The 19,792-nt window shown below is 47.7% G+C and overlaps 1 protein-coding gene and 2 long non-coding RNA genes across 5 annotated transcripts in view; 2 read left to right on the top strand and 1 right to left on the bottom strand.

Moving 5' to 3' along the window:
- Nucleotides 1-1,805: 1,805 nt before the first annotated feature.
- On the top strand, nt 1,806-3,193 carry LOC113875114. The gene is made up of 3 exons (XR_003506167.1): nt 1,806-1,998; nt 2,085-2,362; nt 2,666-3,193. It is a non-coding gene; the product is annotated as an uncharacterized LOC113875114 (long non-coding RNA).
- A 10,230-nt stretch (nt 3,194-13,423) lies between these two features.
- On the bottom strand, nt 13,424-18,555 carry LOC113907607. Its single transcript, XR_003515241.1, has 2 exons — nt 16,652-18,555; nt 13,424-13,542 (listed from the first exon to the last, which is right to left on the bottom strand). It is a non-coding gene; the product is annotated as an uncharacterized LOC113907607 (long non-coding RNA).
- Nucleotides 15,954-19,792, top strand: part of SCARB1 (scavenger receptor class B member 1) — a 93,489-nt gene continuing 89,650 nt past the window's right edge. Inside the window, exon 1 of one of the 3 annotated variants that reach the window (XM_027567034.1) lies at nt 15,954-16,327. In XM_027567034.1, the coding sequence (XP_027422835.1) occupies nt 16,202-16,327 (126 nt within the window). In that variant the 5' untranslated portion in view covers nt 15,954-16,201. The remainder of the gene's footprint in view (nt 16,328-19,792) is intronic. The other 2 variants (XM_027567033.1, XM_027567035.1) reach the window with 2 other exon arrangements.

The raw sequence follows: 19,792 nt of genomic DNA, 5'->3' as shown, positions 1-19,792 counted from the left end.
TAACAGCATCAGTGTCTCCCAGGAACTTGCTAGAAATGCAAAATTATAAGCTCATTAAAACCTACTGAATTTGGCACCCTGGGTAACAGGGGGCAGTGCTCTCAACCCCTCCCCTGCCCCCAGCCCCATCAAGTGACTCTTTTTTTTTTCTTTTCTTTTTTATTTATTTAAGAGATGGGAATACCAGACCACCTGACCCGTCTCTTGAGAAACCTATATGCAGGTCAGGAAGCAACAGTTAGAACTGGATATGGAACAACAGACTGGTTCCAAATAGGAAAAGGAGTACGTCAAGGTTGTATATTGTCACCCTGCTTATTTAACTTCTATGCAGAGTACATCATGAGAAACGCTGGGCTGGAAGAAGCACAAGCTGGAATTAAGATTGCCGGGAGAAATATCAATAACCTCAGATATGCAGATGACACCATCCTTATAGCAGAAAGTGAAGAGGAACTAAAAAGCCTCTTGATGAAAGTGAAAAAGGAGAGTGAAAAAGTTGGCTTAAAGCTCAACATTCAGAAAACTAAGATCATGGCATCTGGTCCCATCACTTCATGGGAAATAGATGGGGAAACGGTGGAAACAGTGTCAGACTTTATTTTGGGGGGCTCCAAAATCACTGCAGATGGTGACTGCAGCCATGAAATTAAAAGATGCTTACTCCTTAGAAGGAAAGTTATGACCAACCTAGATAGCATATTAAAAAGCAGAGACATTACTTTGTCAATAAAGGTCTGTTTAGTCAAGGCTATGGTTTTTCCAGTTGTCACGTATGGATGTGAGAGTTGAACTGTGAAGAAAGCTGAGCGCTGAAGAATTGATGCTTTTGAACTGTGGTGTTGGAGAAGCCTCTTGAGAGTCCCTTGGACTGCAAAGAGATCCAACCAGTCCATCCTAAAGGAGATCAGTCCTGGGTGTTAATTGGAAGGACTGATGCTGAAGCTGAAACTCCAATACTTTGGCCACCTCCTGTGAAGAGCTGACTCATTTGAAAAGACCTTGATGCTGGGAGGGATTGCAGGCAGGAAGAGAAGGAGACGACAGAGGACGAGATGGCTGGATGGTATCACCGACTCGATGGACATGAGTTTAGGTGAACTTCGGGAGTTGGTGATGGACAGGGAGGCCTGGTGTGCTGTGATTCATGGGGTCGCAAAGAGTCGGACACGACTGAGTGATTGAACTGAACTGAATGAATATATTTTGCTGTATCAGGTCTTAGTTGTGGCATATGGGATCTTAGTGCCCTGACCAGGGATTGAACCCAGGCACCCTGCATTGGGAGCATGGAGTCTTAAGCCAATGGGCCCCCAGGGAAGTCCCCCTCTCCTGTTGTATGAACACCAGTCATTGGATTTAGGGCTCACCCAAATCCTAGATGACCTCATCTTCACTTAATCACACCAGCAAAGACCCTGTTTCCAAATAAGGTCACACTCACAGGTCCTGGGATTAAGACTTGAACATAACCTTTTTCAGGGCACACAATTTCACACACAACATATGGAGAGAAATGAAGGGATTCGAGAAATATCAAAACAAGAGAAATCTTAATGATTATTTGGGGGGAGGAAGGAGGGAAAACAGAACAAAGAGTAAAATGACTCAAATACTGTTACATACATAACAAAGCCTGGAGTGATGCTGGTGTCTTGCTCCTCTCTGAATGAGATCCTTAGGGTAGGGTTTCAGGAACTTGATTCCAATATATTGGGATCAGTAAACATCTTGCTGAAATAAACTTTCTGCCTGAGAGCCTGTCTCCCTTACCCGTGGGGCAGGTCTGGGGAGGGAGGAGCTGGAAGAGCACATGCCCTTTGCCCATGGAGTCCCCGGCTGATCGCACTAACTTCAATTCAGAACACACTGGAAAGCCAAAATCAAGATCACAGAGTGCTGGGGACACCTGAAGCTGCTCCATGTCTTAGCTGCCTCAAAGAAAGGATGGAATGGGAGACCATGGGCCTTTCTCAAGGAGGACCATCTAGAGGACCGGTGGGTGCGGGAGTCCCTCCTTTCTGACTCAGGCCGGACTCAAAGCATTTGCTCTCCTGGAAGCTTCTTTTCCTCCTTTCTTGCAGTGCTCAGAGGTTCTGATGCTCTGGAGGACGTGGGAAGACACAGATTACTGGGCCTCACCCCAGAGTGTCTGATTCAGCAGGTCTGGGGTAAGGACCCAAAGTTTGCATTTCTGTGTTGTTCCCATTTCTGAGAATGGAGAACCACAGCCAGAGATGAACGGCTCTCAGCCCTGGTTGCGTGTAGGGGTCACTGTGCTGTGCTGTGCTTTGTTGCTCAGTTGTGCTGGACTCTTTGCGACCCCATGGACTGTAACCTCCAGGTTACCTGAATTCTCCAGGTAAGAATACTGGAGTGGGCTGCCATGCCCTTCTCCGGGGGATCTTCCTGACCCAGGGATATGGGGAGTTAAAAATACTAATGCCAGTGCTGGATCCCAGACTGCCAGAATCTTCAAGGATGGAGCATTACCTCTGACTTTAGAGTACCCCAGGATTCTAAAGGATAGTCAGGTTTGAGGTTAGCATCATTCTATCACTATGATTGGCTGAGCAGTAGACACAGTGACAAAATTCTGGACAATAAGACAAGGGGGTGGTTGCTGGGGGACTTCTGGGTTAATAACCACTGTCTTGCATTGCAGAAGATACTACAGCAGGAAGACGGAAAGAATCTGAGTTCTCAGTGGTGTCCATACTTGACCACTGAAACTGAGAACCCCGAAGCTGCACCATCTCAGGACTTCCTGAGATGTGGAAGTAATAAATGTCTTTATTATTAAATGGCATGGGTTGGTGCTTTCTAGTACTTTCAACTGAAAGCATTACAGTTGCTACAGATGTGAAATCTTTTGGCAAGGAGCCAGCAGCCACAATCAACAGCTTTATTGATTTCTTTATTCAGTGAAAGTCTACTGAGGGCATTCTGTGTGTCAGGATGGTTCTGGGTAGTGGAGAGCTTGAGAGAGGGCCTTGCTGTCATAGAGCTGCGTTCCAGTGGGTGAAGACAGACACGAAAGTAATAATTTCAGATAATGTTCAAGAAAGAAAATAGAGTGGTTTGAGAGTGCAGGAGACTGGGGCTTCTCTGGGAAGGTGACATCTGAGCAGACAACTGAATGAAGAAGAGCCAGCCATGTGAACATCCCTGCAGGAAGGATTCCAGGTAGAGGACACAGCAGGTGCAAAGGCCCTGGGGTGGGAGTGAACTTTGTTCAAGCATGTGAAATGTGGACTGTGAAGGTGGCATGATTATGGCAGAGGTTTTCAGGGAAGTAGCTAAAAGCACACAAAAGGTCCACAGTCCAAGTTTCTGTCTCAATTTCTTAGGGCTTTTGTTCTTAGGCCCAAAGTGTGTGAGCTCTGGTTTGCTGAAATCTGAGTGGAGTTTTTCAGGCTTTTCTTCCTAACTCAAGAGAACCACTTAACCTCTCACTGTGTGTGGTCTGCTGTACACTGGTTTTTTTCAGTGAAAGCCAGGTATCTGTGCTTCAGCCTGTCTAAACGGCTCCATCTGCAGTAAGTCTCCGTCTGTTTTGCTATTTTTCCTGCCAGAGCAACATTTTCTGTCTTGCCCAGAAAACTTCAGCTCCTGTCATGGCCCCTTCCTTTCCAATACCTACCTCCTTTGCCTGGGGCCTGCTGAGGCCTGGGGCCATATCTCACAGCATCAGAGCGAGAAGATGGCTAGGGCTTTCCCGGTGGCTCAGTGGTAAAGAATCTGCCTGTCAATGCAGGAGACGTGGGTTTGATCCCTGGTCCAGGAAGATTCCGCATGATGTGGAACAACTATGCCTAACTATTGAGCTTGAGTTCTAGGGCCCAGGAATGGCAACGTCTGAGCCCACACAGCCTAGAACCCATGCTCCACAATAAGAGAAGCCCTTGCAGTGAGAAGCCCACGCACCACAACTAGAGAATAGCCCCTACTCACTGCAACCAGAGAAAAGCCCGTGCTGCAACGAAGACCCAGCACAGCCAAATATAGATAAATAAATAAAATCATTTGAAAAAGAGAAAAAGAGGATGGCCAGGCAGGAATGTTGTTGAGGCCAATGTTGGTACAAAGACTCCTTTAAGTCCTTTGCTCTTTTAAAAAATTCATTCAACTTCAGAACAGCAAAGTTGCCAGTTTCTTTCCTAAGGGGAACATTGTTTCTGGGCACCAGGCTGAGATGTGTGTGTCAGAGGTGGCTGAAACCTAGGTACAAGCAGGTTCCAAAAATATTGTTTGGCAACCAATGGATGGCGACACTATTCTGCACATTGCAGCCAGCGGCAGAAAATCCTTTAGGCAAGATGTGGTGGTACCAAGGGGGACCCCTCAACACTCACTCACAGGGCTTTTTAACTGTGTTTGCTGAGAATTTGCTATGGGTGAGGGGGACACAGTCTCACACAGGTCCCAGACCTGTGATGACAAAAGTATTATTTTCACATCAATGAGTCTATAATGCCACCTGAGAAAAATCCTCTCAGGGAAAGAAATCTGCTTTGGGGAGGGTATATCACAGAGGTCACAGAGTGGACCTGTTTCAAAGCAAATAGGATCAAGTTACTTCCTGCTTAAATCCCAGGGATAAAGCCCAGACCCCTCCCCAGGGCTCACAAGCCCTGAAGCTCTGGCCCTGGCCCAGGTCCCTGCCACTCCCTGAGATGCAAGCTTCCTAGCCTCTTGTGTGGATCATCTGTTGTGTTCAGGCTGTGCTTACCCCAGGACCTTGTTATGTGCTGTGCTCACTGCTCTAAACACTTTTCACAGGTCTGCATTAAAGTCTGGCTCCAATGACACCTTCACAGAGAGACCTCCCCTGGCCGATCCACCTCAAGTAACTCTCCTGTCGACATCTTCTTATCTTCTTTTCATGACACTCTGACTTTACCCTGCTTGATTGCTTCTGTCTGTCTCTTCCACTGCTATGAAAGCACCACGAAGGCAAAGATCTCGCTTGTCTTCACAGCAGGGCCCAATGCAAACCCATTCCATGGTTTGTGGAATGAATGATGGAGGTACCTGACCCCATCTGGACCAGCCAGGGAAGGCTTTCTAAACTGACATCTAGTGGACAAGCAGGTCCTTTCCTCTGCTTAGTTTTGTTTTGTACTGTGCAGCATGTGAAATCTTCATCTTCAGATATATGAGCTGATTTCATCCACACCACAACCCTCCAAAATAGGTATTATTAGCCCCATTTTACAGATAGGGCAGTTGAAGTCCAGAGGAGTAAGTGTCAAGTTGGGTCAAGATTTGAACCTGGACTCTCTGGATACAGACTTGCTGTTTTTCATGACTATGCTTTCTTACTTCCAGGCTTTCGCCTGCAGAACATTGTCTCTAGGATTCTCTTCTTCTTTCCTAACTAATTCCTTTTTCACCACAGTATCAGTTTCTGTATCTGTTAGGTTCCAAGAAGGAAGAGAACAGTGTACCTCAAATAGAAGATTTTGAAAAGGCTTTAATACAAGGATTGTTTTAAAGCTATTAGGAAAACAAAAGAGGTCATGATGCTGTTCTCCGTCCTCGGGCTGAAGATTGGAGGGGAGGGAATGATTTTGGAAACTGGAAGGAGAGGGTCTGCCTTGCCTGGAAAGGATCACTACCAACCTGAGTGTTTCTGTTATCTGTTGCTGCTGAAAAAAAAAAAAAAAACACTCCAAAATGTAGTGACTTTGAAGCAACAAAAATTTAGTATTTATTATCTTCTGGGTTGAATAGTTCTGGAATGCTGAGATGCCTGACAGGTTCACAAATGCTAGTTGCTAGCTGGGAGTTCAGCTGGGCTGTTGTCTGAATGCGAGGTCCTCACTCACAAGGCTTGGGCTTCTTTACAACATGGTGGCTGAGTTCAAGAAGGAGTGTTTTAGGAACTTCCCCGGTAGTCTCCAGTTAAGATTCTACACTCCTAACACAGGGGGCCTGGGTTCAATCCCTGGGGAACTAGATCCTGCATGCCACAACTAAAGATCCCACAAGCCACTAGTAAGACCCGGCACAAACAAATAAAAAAAAATTTTTTTAAGGAATGTTTTAGGAGGTGAAGGCAAAAGCTTCTGATGGCTTAAGGCCCACTCTTGGAGGTGACACAGGGTCACTTCTGCCACAGTTCAACCTGTGATTGAAACCAGTCACAGTGTCAACCCAGATTCTGGGGGATGGAAAATAGATTCTCAATAAGAGGAGTCAGAAGGGGATTAGCAGTATAAATTTTTTAAAGTATTTATTTGTATTAGCATGGATAACAAGCTATCTGTTAAATTCAAACCTTTCATTTTTATTGTATTTATTTATTTATTTTTGGTCACACCATGTGGCATGTGGGATTAGTTCCCTAACCAAGGATCAAACCCACATCCCCTGCATTGAAAGTGTGGAGTCTTAACCACTGGATCACCTCAGAAGTCCCAGGGGTATCTTTAATCTACGGAAATATAGCTAGAGGAGGCTGAAGAACACCTCGTTTTCCATCACTCACCTTCTTGGAGTCTCCTACTTCCCACTGGCCAGAACCAGCTAAAAAACAGAGGACAAGGGAGCTTGCTGACCTGGTTCCTGTGGGTCCTCTTCTTAAGGAAGACATTAGGGGGGAGAAGCAGAAGGTGGTTTTGAGGGAGAGGATAATATCCTGGTATAGGACCTCCCACTCTCAATTCTGCGAGAACTCTTTTTCCTTTGTTGCGCGATTTCTAATTCTAGACCTCTGTGATTATTTATCTGTCATCAGTCTTCAGGACCGAGAGCTCCAAGAAGACTGGGACCATGGCTGCTTTGCCCACCATTGGATTCCCCCAGTCCAGTACTGTGCCTGCCTTTACTCTTGACTTTCAAGTAGCAATCAGGGAGATGTATTTCTATTATTACTATTTTTAAAAAGGAAATTGTCTTAGTCTGTTCAGTCTGCTGTAGCAGAATACTACAGACTGGGTGACTTCTAAACAGCAGACATTTATTTCTCACAGTTCAGGAGGCTGGAGGTGCAAGACCAAGGGGCTGGCAGATTCCGTGGCTGGTGAGAACCCACTTCTTGGTGGTTCATAGATGGTTACAGGTTTCCTGGTTCTCACATGGCTGAAAGGGTGAGGGAACTTTCTGGGGTTTCCTTAATAAGAGTATGAATTTCATTCAAAAGAGCTCCAACTTCATGACTTCATCACCTCCCAGAGGCCCCATCTCCAAATACCATCACGCTGGATGTTAGGATTTAATATTTGAACTTTCGGATGGGGAGAGGGAGATGGGATGCAAACATTCTGTCTATGGTAGGAACATACACAAAAGTAGAGAAAATCATACCATGAACTCACATGTACCTGTTTCTCAGATTCAATTATTATCAAGTTTTTTTTGTTAAAGTTGCTTCATCCATTCTTTTAGTGAATTATTTTGAAGCTAGGCTTAATCATGATGGCCTTTTCCCCCTACCTCCTGTAGTATGTACCTCTAAGAAGTATGAACAGGGACTTCCCTGGAAATCCAGAGATTAAGACTCTACCCTTTCACAAAGCAGGAGACATGGGTTTGATCCTTGGTCGGGGAACTAATCTTCCACATGCTGTGTGATGTGGCCCGCCCCCCCCCCCAAAAAAAAAACCCAAAAAACCATAATGCTGTTATCACCTCTTCAAAATTAGCAGTCATTGAAATATATATATCTATATATTATAGGCTGCGTTGTGTGGCTTGCAGGCTCTTAGTTACCTGACCAGGGATCAAATCCACACCCTCAGCAGTGAAAGTGCCAAGTCCTAACCACTGGACCACCAAGGAATTCCTGAAAGATGTTTTAAAACCTAAATCAGGTCAGTTACTCTCCTGCTACGAGACCTACGTGGCTAATTGCCTAAGAAAAACATGACAACTAAATTTATTGCACAGACTTTGAGAGTAAGAGGGGGCTGCTATCAGTAATGATCCTGGGACAAGAGATATAAACTGGGTGGCTGTGCTGAGGGGCCAGCCCTCCATGGCGCCATCTCTGCTTATCTGATCCTTGCATAGATGGGACATCTCCTTGCCACAGGGCCTTTGCATTTGCTGGCTATTTCGCCAGAATATCCTCCCTGATCTGTCTCATCCTTTTGGTATCACCCCTCCACCCCCTCATTTCTCTGTGGTATTATTACCTTATTTGTTTGTCCCATTGGCACTTTAGCATCATCAACATCCTTATTTACTTGCTTAGGCATGTTTTGTTTTGTTTTAAAATCTCTCCCCACTACTAAAACGCAAGGCCAGGCCGGAGGGAAGACTGTCTTGTTTATTGTTCTGTTCCAGCCCTTTGTACACAGTAGGCCTGGCACAGAGTGGGTGCTGGCTGAATATTTGCTATGTAAATGAATGGATGGATGTAGATCCCTTCTCTGGGCCAGTCCGGCAGGGCCAGGTGACCTCAGAGGAACCTTCTGGGTCCTAGGACTGGAACCATTCTCACATCTCCAACTGTTGTGGGCTGTGGGAGCAGACAAAGGCTCTTCTCTTGAAATCTGGCAGAAACAGAGCAGTTATTAGCCCCTGGTATCTGGCTGAGCCCTCCCACACACTTATACCTTTGATCTGGAAGATGGTTTTGTGTTGGAGGCTTAGCTCTTGCCAGGGAGGCATACCTCAAGTGCTGAGAGGCGGGGGCAAAGGTCAAGTTCAACTGCCAGCTCTTTGAGAAGGAAGGTGTCTGGAGATGCCCAAGGTAGGGGATGATTCTGCAGGAAGCGGGGCTTGACTGAGTCTCCTAGGGGATGTGGGGGGCAGTGGTTTGGAGACCTCCACTAATATTAATATTCATACAATTGCAAGAGTCTTTGTGTTTCCAAAATGGCATCAGTGAAGGATGTGAATACCCAGGGTGACACCAGCATCAGCTTGGGCAAGAAACACTTTGAAGTGCAAAAGGGGAAGATGGGAGTGCTCTGAGCCTGGGTTATTGTGGTTGGTAACCACGCCACCTGCAGGAACCATGTTGTGGATCCTCGCATAGAATGTCAAGCCAACCAGGCATCTACTACTTCTGAAGAGTGCACTGTGGCATGGGGAGTCTGTAAACACTACCACTGTATCTCCTGCTGCTTTAAACACAGCAGGTGTGGGACTTCCCTAGCAGTCCAGTGGTTAAGGATCTGAGCTTCCACGGCAGGGGGCATGGGTTTGATCCCTGGTGGGGGTAGTGCAGCCGCAAAAATCAAAACAAAACACAGCAGATGTGTTCATTAGACAACAGAGAGCAGGAATCACAGGAGTGTGGGCCCTAGAAAAAGGGAATTCTTCCATGAGGTTCAACTGTTTTGCTATTCGTTTAATGACTTGTCCCATACCACCCCCCGCCATTACTTAATTATTCCATAGAATTGTGTCTCTCCTCCTTTGTTTTTTCAGTTTGCTATTCCTGCAGCCCTATTGTATTGATAAATACAATAATAGTCTACTTTCCTAAATTCTAAATAAGTGTTTTCAGATTGTGGAAAAAAAAATGCAGGGGTCATTTTCACCTACTGAAGAGAAACAGCTCCTAAGAAGTCATTTGCAACAATATGAGAAATCAGCATCTTAAGGAAAATCTATCCAGACACACTTCTTCCTCAGGACCTTTGCACTGACTGTTGCCAGGGTCTGAAAAAACATTTCCCCAGGTATCTACATGGCTCGTTTCGGCACTTCTTTAGGTCTTTGCTCAAATGTCATCTCACAGAGGTCCTCCCCCAACCACTTCCCTTTAAATTGCAACCCTTCCCACTGGGAGCACTTATCTTGTATTTTTCCTTCTAAAGCCTGTATCATGCTCTAACACAGTTCAATACAACAGAAATGATATTAAGAAAAGTTTAGTAGCTGCATATATATGTGTGTGTGTGTGTGTATATATATATATATATATATATTTTTTTTTTTTGTCCATGCTGCGTAGCCTGGGGGATCTTAGTTCCTTGACCAAGGATCAAACCCGACCCTGAGCAGTGTGAGCTCAGAGTCCTGACTACTGGACTACTAGGGAATTCCAGTAGGTGCATTTTAAAAAGGAAAAAGAAACAGGCAAAATTCATTTTTATAGTATATTTTTATCTAGCCCAACATATCTCAATGTTGTCATTTCACTGTGTAATCACTATAAAGATATTGAGATATTTTGTGATCTTTCTTTCACAGTAAGTCTTTGAGACCTGGCGTGTATGAAAGACATAGCAGCTCTCACTTGGGGCAAACATGATTTTGAGTGCCCTGTCACCATGCATGGTCAATGGCTATCATATTGAATAGTGCAGCCCTGGCATGTTATATAATTGACCAGTGATTACGTTTACCATTTACTGATCTTGCTTGTCTCCTGGAACAGAAGATCCACAAGGCCAGGGAGCTTTGTCATGTTCACTGCTGGGTCCCTAGTCACTAACAGAGTGACTGACACATAATAGGTGTTCACAGTAGGTGTTCATCAACTGAGTGATAGACTGCCCTGATGGTCCAGTGGCTAAGACTCCCCACTCCCAGTGAAGGATGCCCCCGGGGGCTCGACCTCTGGTCAGGGAGCTAGATCCCATGTGCCGCCACTGAGAGTTCCCATCCTGCAAAGAAGATCCCACGTGCTGCAGTGACATAGGCTCAGGATGTGGCCCAAAGTGATAGTTTTTGTTTCCTGGTTGGCTTTTTCTTTCTTCTCTGTGCTTTCTCTCACTCTTCCCACCATCTACCCAGCTACTTCCTCTTTTCCCTCTCTCCACTCTTTCTTCAGCAAAGAGAGTAGTAATTCACATCTGGGCTCTGGAGCCAAGCAACTTTGTTCCATCCCATTTCTGCCACTCACTGGCTATGATTCTCTGAATCAAGTCATTCAGCTTCCCAGCAACACTTCTCATGCTTTGCTCTGGGGACTAATGATTCTACCTGGGCTGGGGTGGAGCAGACAACATGTGACAGCCTGCACGGGAGTGTTAATCCCCTGTATTGCTGGCACCATGTTAAGCATGTAACCAGGATTAACTCACAACAGGCAGTGGGCACTGTTGAGAGGATCTGTACTGCCTAAATAAGGAAGAAGCCAGGGCACAGAGAGATTAAGTGACTTGCCCAAAGCCAGCCAGCTATGCAACCTGGCTGCAGAGGTGTGTGCGTGTGTGCTAAGTTGCTTCAGTCCTGTCAGACTCTTTGCGACGCCATGGACTGTAGCTGGCTAGATTCCTCTGTCCATGGGATTCTCCAGGCAAGAATACTGGAGTGGGTCGCCATGCCCTTCTCTAGGGGATCTTCCCCACCCAAGGATCGAACATGAGTCTCTTAGTCTCCCACATTGGGAAGCAGCTTCTTTACCCTTAGCGCTGCCTGGGAAGCCCAGGTGCAGAGGTAGGTTTATTTATTTATTTATTTGTCTGTGCTGAGGGAGAGGGGAAAGCGAGGTCAGGGAGATGAGGGTAAGCTTGTGGGCTGTGATAAGGACTTTGACTTTTACTCTGAGTGAGGTGGGAAATATAGGACACTTCTGTTGTTGTTTGCTTTGTAACAGCTTTATTGACACATACTTCAATGATGCTATAGTTCATATCACATACAACTCACTCATTGAAAGTGTACACGTCAATGAATTTAGTATTCACACAGCTGTACACCAGCCCCACAATCAATTCTAGAATGTTCTATTACCCCAAAAAGAATCCTTAGCAGTCACTCCTGGTTTTTTCTGCCCTGCCTCCCCTCCCCTGCAAGCGCAGGCAAACACCAATCTGCTTTCTGTCTCTATGGATTTGCCTACCCTGGACATTTCACAGAAATGGAATCACAAAGTACAGGTCTTTAGTAACTGCCACTTTCACTTGGGGTAATGTTTCCAAACTCATTCCTTGTTGCAGCCTGTGTCAGCACTTCATTATTTAATGCTAGTATTCCATTATGGGATATTTCGTATTTTATTTATTTGTGCATCAGCTGGGGGATATTTGGGTTGTTTCCACTTTTTAGCTATTGTGAATAGTGCTGACGTATGCAAATTTTTGTGTGGACACAGTTTTCATTTCTCTTGTGTATCCCCAGCTGAGGAACAATGGGACTTATGGTAATTCTGTGTTTAGTCTTTTATTAGAAAACTAATTAATTTATGTTTGGCAGTGCTCGGTCTTCACTGCTGCACTCGAAGTTTCTCTAATTGCAGCGAATGGGGCTACTCTCTAGCTGTGGCGCACAGGCTTACTTGGTGGTTTCTCTTGTTGCGGAGCACGGGCTCCAGGGCACATGGGTTTCAGTAGTTGCAGTTCCTGGGCTCTAGGGCATAAGCTCAGTAGTTGTAGTCCAGGGGCTTAGTTGCCCTGAGGCATGTGGAATCCACCTGGACCAGGGATTAAACCCTGGTCCCCTGCATTGGCAGGCAGATTCTTAACCACTAGGGAAGTCCTTTACTTAGTCTTTTGAAGAGCTATTTCCAGACTCTTTTCCATAGTGGCTGGGTCATTGCACAATCCCACAAGCAGTGTATGAGAGTCTCAATTTCTCCATGTCTTTGTCGACACTCTCACCAACTGTCTTTTCTTCATGGGAGGATTTTGAGCTAAGGAGGAACATCGTCTGACTTGGTGTTTATAGGATGTCTCGGAAATCGATGTTGATTATATTTTGTTGCTGTTTTTCAGTTGCTGTCATGTCCAACTCTTTGCAAGCCCATGGACTTCAGCATGCCAGGCTTCCCTGTCCTTCACCATCTCCCAGAACTCGCTCAAACTCGTGTCCATTGAGTTGATGTTGCCATCCAACCATCTCCTCCTCTGTCACCCCCTTCTCCTCCTGCCTTCAATCTTTCCCAGAATCAGGGTCTTTTCCAATGATTCAGCTCTTCATATCAGGTGGCCAAAGTATTGGAGCTTCAGCTTCAGCATCAGTCCTTCCTGTGAATATTCAGGATTGATAATATTGTACTGTCTTTTATCTTTCTTTTTCTCCTGTATCTTTGTCTTGCCTTGTCCTGGCAAAGCCTTTCCCTGAAACATGATGGAACATCTTTTCTCCAACTTCTTAGGTCACTGCCCACCTCCCCCCATCGGATGTGACTACCCCCTAGCAAGGTCATGGCTGGTCACGTGTCTCAAATATCCTTTCATCTCTGTCTTTCTCTTGTCAAGTGACAGTGTGGCGTGACATGAAAACACTCTTGCTGCGGCCTTGGGGGCTCTCTTGGGTAAGCGTCACGTACATTTGGACCTTGAAGATTTGAAAGTTAGATTGGGTGAGATGGTCAAGGCGAGTCAGTCCTTGCTGAGGCAAGCTGGGTATCAAAGAAGAGGGTGGTGTCAGGATGAGGACAGACCCCAGATTGTAGTTAATTAATTTCCAAGAACTCCAAAAATCAGCAAACATAAGGCAATCCCCAGAGCTGATGGCCGCTGAAGGCCTTAAAGAATTCAAGGCAAGTATATTAACTAATTAATGAATTGGTCGATTAATTAAAGAAGTAATTATTTCAAGCCTTTAATGAATATGTATGAGATGTCAGGCATTGTTCCAGGTGCCGGGAATACATCCATGAGCAAAAACAGACCAGTTTGTCTCTCTTGGGAGCTGGAGAGAGAAAGAGGCAAACAAATAAATGAAGAAGACAATTTCAGATAAAATGGGGTGAGTTGATAGAGTGATGGTAAACCTACATGGGAAGGAAATCCAGAAGAGGGGATATACATATATGTACAGCTGATTGACTTTGCTGTTCAGTAGAAACCAGCACAACATTGTAAAGTAGTTATACTCCAATAAAAATTTAAAAAAAAGAGTGACTGGTGGGTTGGGAGTTTCATTTTGGACAGATTCAACAGTGAAAGTCTTTCTAAGGAGTGAGGTTTGAAGTGAAACCTGGAGGAGAAAGAGTCACACCTGGGCATGGGCAGGCAGAGGGAATAGCTTATGCAAACGCCCTGTGGCTGGAATAAGCTGTTTAAGAAACAGAAAGAAGGGCTAGGAGCCTGAGGTACAGAGAACAAGCTGGTGAGGTTGGGAGATGCAGGCAAAAAGGTGGGCAGAAGCCAGCACAGTTAGGACCTCTGGGCAGCAGTAACAAGAACAGTTAGCTTTGTGGTGCTTTCATCTTGGGGCACTGTTCTATGTCCTGTTACATCTTCCCACTCATTTAATCCTCACAACAGCCCCTGAAGAGAGGCTTTTATTTTTATTTATGTATTTAGTATTCTTTTGATATGGACCATTTTTAAAGTCTTTATTGGATTTGTTACAATATTGTTTCTGTTTTATGTTTTGGTTGGGAGGCATATAAGATCTTAGTTCCCCCACCAGGGATCAAACTCACAGCCCCCAGCACTGGAAGGTGCAGTCTTAACCACTGGACTGACAAGGAAATCCTGGAGAGAAGCTCTTCTTATCTCCATTTGATAGGTGAAGGAACTGAGGTGCAGAAAGGGCCAAGCCACTTTTCCCAGGACCCTACGGTAGGAAACCCCAGAGTAAGGACTTCTTGGAGCCTGTCTCCATATGACACCACAGCCACCTGATCCAGCCACCTCTGCCCCAGCTACCCTGATCTAGGTCAGGGGTTGGGTCTCTGCTTCTGGTAACCTGGACAATGTTGGGTCCCCCGAGGCGAAGACAGTGCTAGGCAAGGCAGTCACAGCAGCTGCTTGATACATACTGACTCAGGCCAGGCTGTTGCTTAAGGATGGGCCTGGGAGAAGGCTGCTTCCTGCCAGGGTTGAAGAAGAATTTCATTCTGAGCCCTCAGGGACTGGGCTGCCTTACCCAGGTGTTGGGGATCCCCGCGTGACCCTCAACTAGACAATGAGGGGACTGACCTACATCAGGGTTCCAGGATCAGTGCAGGGTGGGGGTGCTGCGGGCACTCTGAGCAGGTTGGCGGTGGGGGGGGGGGGGGCGGGCCTCATGGAGGACTGCAGGGGAGCACAGGCCCATGTTTTACTATTTTGGAGGGGGTGTCAGTAATCTATCCTTCATTTCCTCACTTGCCCATCCTCTGTCTTCCTGTTCATTAGAAAGCAGACACTTGGATTTGTTGACCTAACCTGCTGTGCCTGTTTGCTTATGTGCAAAATGGAGTCGGTGTGGGAAAGGCTTTTAGCACAGAACCTGGCTCCCAGAAGGCTCCTCACCGCTTCATTCTAAACTGTTCCTTGTGAGCAGACATTCCTAGCCAGGCAGCCGTCAAGCTACTGAGAGGGGAGGGTGGGGGCAGAGAGCTGCCCCGTAGCATTTTAGGGCCTGGAGATGGTCACAATGCAAGAACAAATGAATGTGGCACATGCCTGGTGGCGCCCCTTGATAAGGGTGAGGGGAGAGCTGACGCTATTCTATTTCACACAGGGTGGCTGGGAAGGCCTTTCCGATAAGATGGCCCCAGCAGTCGTGAAGGAAGAAGCGGGGCAGATATCTGGGTGCGGGTTGGGGGCGGACAGAATTCCAAGTTGTGGGGAGTATGAGGTCCTGAGGCAGGAGTCTGCTAGGCTTGTTCCAGGGAGAAAGAGGCTGGAATAGAATGTGTGTGCACGTGTGTGTGTGTGGGGGGGGGGGGGCTGGGATGGGGTGGGGCCAGCTGAGGACGCAGAGGTGGGTGCGGGGTTGGGGGGGGGAAACTCTGGAGTTCCTGCAAGAGTTGGGAAATTTCTACTAAATACCAAAAATGATGACGGTCAGGACAGAGGAAGTGGGAGGGGAGGAGGGGCGAAATGAGAGGAGGAGGAGGAGGGAGACAGCGGGAGGAGGGGGAGAGAGATGCGGGGGAGGGAGAAGATGGGGGTGCTCATGGAAAGGGATAAGCAGGGAGCAGGTGGGAGTGAGGAAGCGGGGAAGGGTTAGGAGGTGGAGGGGAGCCAGGTCCAACTTTGCACGCGGGCCACGAGGGCCCCAGGGCTCCCTCAGCCAGAAACGGAAGCTCGGGCGCCGGATTCCCGGCGGTGGCCCCGCCCCAGTCGGACCGTCTGATCCGCGCCCCGCCTCGGGCACGCCCCTTGCTAACTTAGGCCCCGCCCCTTCGCCCATGCTCGCCCGCGCCGGCCCGAATCCCGGTGCCCAGGGCGTCCCGGGGGGCGGTCCGCCCCGGTGATGGCGCATAAAACCGCTGGCCACCTGCCGGGCCGCTCCTCCGTGCTCTGCGGGCCTCGTCCTCGGAGTCGCTGCCTCTATCACCTCCGTCCCCGTCTCGGTCCCTCCACAGGCGCGGAACCCCGCGAGCACCGCGCGGGCGCCGGGGCGCGCAGACATGGGCAACCTCTCTAGAGCGCGCCGGGTGAGCGCGGCGCTGGGTTTCATCGGGCTCCTCTTCGCCGTGCTGGGCATTATCATGATCGTGATGGTGCCCTCAATCATCAAGCAGCAGGTCCTCAAGGTGGGTGAGGGGCTTGGCCTGGGACCCATGCGCGGGATACCGTCCGAGGCTGGAGGGCGTTGGGCGCCCGGGAAGGCCAGGCGCGCAGCCGGCGGGCTGGCGACCCGGTGCCGGGATCCGCGTGCCCTGGGCCCGGGCCCCTGAGCACCGGAGAGACCAGAGGGCATGAAGCAAGCCAGTTGGCCATCTTTCCCAGGAACCTCCCCGACTCAGGACGCAGGCTGAGTTTGGGGGCCAAGGAGGCCCCCCAGGGCCTTCTGCTGGAGGCACTTGACTGGGGTTGGGAAAGCCTGAAGTAGAGACCACCCGGGAGCCTGACCTCACCTGAAGGGTTCGGGGTCCAAGGCGGGCGTGGAGTGTGGCCGTGTTTCTGATGCCGCCAGGAGAAGCCCTGGGGCAGACTCCATGCTTCTTGCCTACGGTACAGCAGCCTCTGACGGTGTCTGATAGAACTGGCACTGCACTTTGCTTGCTTCCTGTGAGCGCAGGTGGACAGGAACCCTCCAAGCATGTGCATGTGAGGCTCACATGGGTGCCCAGGCTGCCACTTGTCCCTGCTTCCAAAACCTCCCCTTGCAGACCTCTTCTTTAAAGGCAGAATGGGTTGCCCTCTCCTCCCCTGCCGCTGCCTTCCTGATGCAGATTGGCAGTGATAAGCTGCTTTACTCCCCAGATCCACGCATGGGCAGGAATAAGCCCAAGGCTGCATAAACAGGGTCCTTCAGGAGCCCACAGCCTGAGGGTTTTCCTCTGATCCTAACCTTATACACCACTGCCCTTTCAACCAGGGAGACAAATTAAGGCTGTCGGCTGGCCTTCAGACCGGCAGACTCTGCCCTGGGTGTCTGGGCAGCCTGTTTGAATGAGCCTGGAGTTACTGAAGGACAGGCAGATTCCAGAGTATCACATTCAAGCTAAAACCATTCAGGGCTTTGAGGCCAAGGCCACAGCACCTGCAGGGCTCAGAGGGGAAACTGAGGCTCACCTTGGCGCCTCCCAGATACAGCCAAGATGCAGAGCTGGGATAAAGATGTGGCTCTTGTCACTTGCTAATTGATTGCTCTTTCCCCCTGCTTTAGGCGAGTTTCTTGAGAATGAGGACTGGGTCACATTTCATGTCCATGCCCCATGCCCAATGCAAGATGCTTGAGAGATGAATGAATGAATGAATGAATGAAGGCTGTATCTGCTTAGACCCGGCTGCCATTTTTTTGGCTTTAAAGATGGAGCAACACCCTTCTGGTTTTTCTCGAGGTCTCTGGGCCAGTGGTTGTCTGGGTCATATTGGCCACAGCATGTCCTTTGTTTTGTTCTCAAATCTTGTCCCATTAAGTCCTGTAATCTGATTGCAGGGAGGTCCTGGCCAATGGTGACATTGAGTTCTGAGTTCCTCTTAGTGGTTTTTTAATTTTGCCTGTGAAGTGGCGGGAAAAAGTTTTGTGGGGAGACCTCAGAGCAACAGAACTGCTTCTTTTTATCCCATGGCGGCCAATGGGTGTTTTTGCTTTGCTTTTCAAAGTAGCTGTAAGGAAAAAAAAAAAAAAAGGTAGCTGTGAGAGCTTTATCTCAGTGAAAGCCGGCTGTAAACGCCTGCCAATTTTGTAGTTTCTGTGCTGTGTGTACCCTGGAGGGATGGTCACTCGTGTCTGTATGCATGGTGAACCCTGTCGTGATCCTGTGCAAGAGCCTCTTACTTTGGGGGTGGGGGGATGGGGAATGAGTGGAATTTATAGTTGATGAAGAATCTTGTCAACCCAGCCCTTCTTGGACTTAATGCAGGTGTTTTCTTTTTATGGCAGTCAGAAGGATGTGTATGTGTTTGTGTGAATGTACATGCGCACATGCATGCCCTACCTAATTTCTCATTCCTCCTCTGGGCTTCCAGAGAAGAAAGCACCACTGTCCTCAGTTGTCCCGGAGCTAAGATTTCCAGGCTTAAACTTGAGGGAGAGTCACCCAGCATCTACCATAAATATCCCAAAGGTGATTGGTCTGTGGCTGAGTGGTGTGAAGACATGGAGGCGAGCCCAGCCCGTGCCAGCTTCTTGGACAGCTCAGGCGAAGCTCCGGCCAAGAGCCTTCCGTCAGAAGAAGAGTGTGTGTTCAGGAGACTGAGTGAATAGTACATTAGGAGAGGAAGGGATGGCCTGTTGGTGTTTGCTTTGGCTGCACGTGTCCATGTACAACTTGAATGGGAGAACTTGTGCTTTGATTTCTACTGTTTTATGCTTTGGGGTTAATGAAAGAAGTCCATGTATATAAAAGACATGCATTCTTTTTTAACCGAGAAACTATTTCTCTTCTTTTTTAAAATATAATTTTATTTATTTGTTTTGTGGCTGTGCTGGCTCTTCACTGCTGTGAGGGCTTCTTTCTAGTTGCGGCGAGCAGGGGCCCCTCTTTTCGGTGCACGGGCTTCTCATTGTGGTGACTTCTCTTGTTGTGGAGCAGGGGCTCCAGGGCACTCGGGCTTCAGTAGTTGTGGCATGTGGGCTCACTAGTTGCGATTCCTGGACCCTAGAGCACAGGCTCAGTAGTTGTGGTGCACGGGCTTAGTGGCTCTGCAGCATGTGGGATCTTCCTGGAACAGGGGTCGAAACTGTGTGTCTCTGCCATTGGCAGGTGGATTCTTCATCACTGAGCCACCAGGGAAGCCCCAGGACATGCATTCTTGTTTGTAAAAAAAATTCAAGTTGAGGGAAAACAGGGTCTCTCCCCTCGCTCATTTTATTCCCCTTCTCGATAGTACCACTATCATCATATTATCTTCGTAAGAAGACTTTTATAGAGATACACATCATGGATGTGTATTTAGACATAGTAATATATACTTACACGTATTGAACTATACTATGTCTAAACAGCCTGCAGTTTGCTTTTCAATTCACAGATACCATTTGAAAATGTTTCCATATCTGTCACATTTTCACTGCTGCATAGTATTTCTTTGAATACTGTACACTTACCTGTTTCTCCATTGACTGATAATTTTCTCATACATACCTTTCTGTGTATGTGGATCACCACTTCCACTGGGTGCATTTCTAGAAGAGAAACCTCTAGACCAGAAGGTCTGTCCGTTTTGAATTTGGTCACAGCCTAATGACCTTTCTGAAGATCAAGAGCATTTATAATTCCATCCAGAGTATGAAACTACTCACTCCCCCACATCTCTGCCATTATTGGTGATGACCAGTGTATTAGCATCTTGAATAATTTTGGCGGGTTAATCTGATGCGTGTAATTTACATTTCTCAGGTTGCTGATGGGGTTGCACCCGTTTTGAAACTGGTGTCAGTTTCCAGAGCTCAGGGTTTGCAGACCTGGGCGTGCCCTTTGCTTGCTGGGGACCTCAGGCCAGGTACTTCACCTCTGAGCCAGGGGTTGTGTCTTCAGCTCTGAGGCAGGAATCAGATCTAGTTTGCCTCCTGTCAAGATGATGAAGTGCAAAGGCGATGACATGTG

This window comes from Bos indicus x Bos taurus, chromosome 17 (genome assembly GCF_003369695.1).
Source record: "Bos indicus x Bos taurus breed Angus x Brahman F1 hybrid chromosome 17, Bos_hybrid_MaternalHap_v2.0, whole genome shotgun sequence".
In the NCBI taxonomy this organism is placed as follows: Eukaryota; Metazoa; Chordata; class Mammalia; order Artiodactyla; family Bovidae; genus Bos; species Bos indicus x Bos taurus.
The sequence above is the reverse complement of the archived record's forward strand: the minus strand, read 5'-3'. Positions and strand labels throughout refer to the sequence as shown.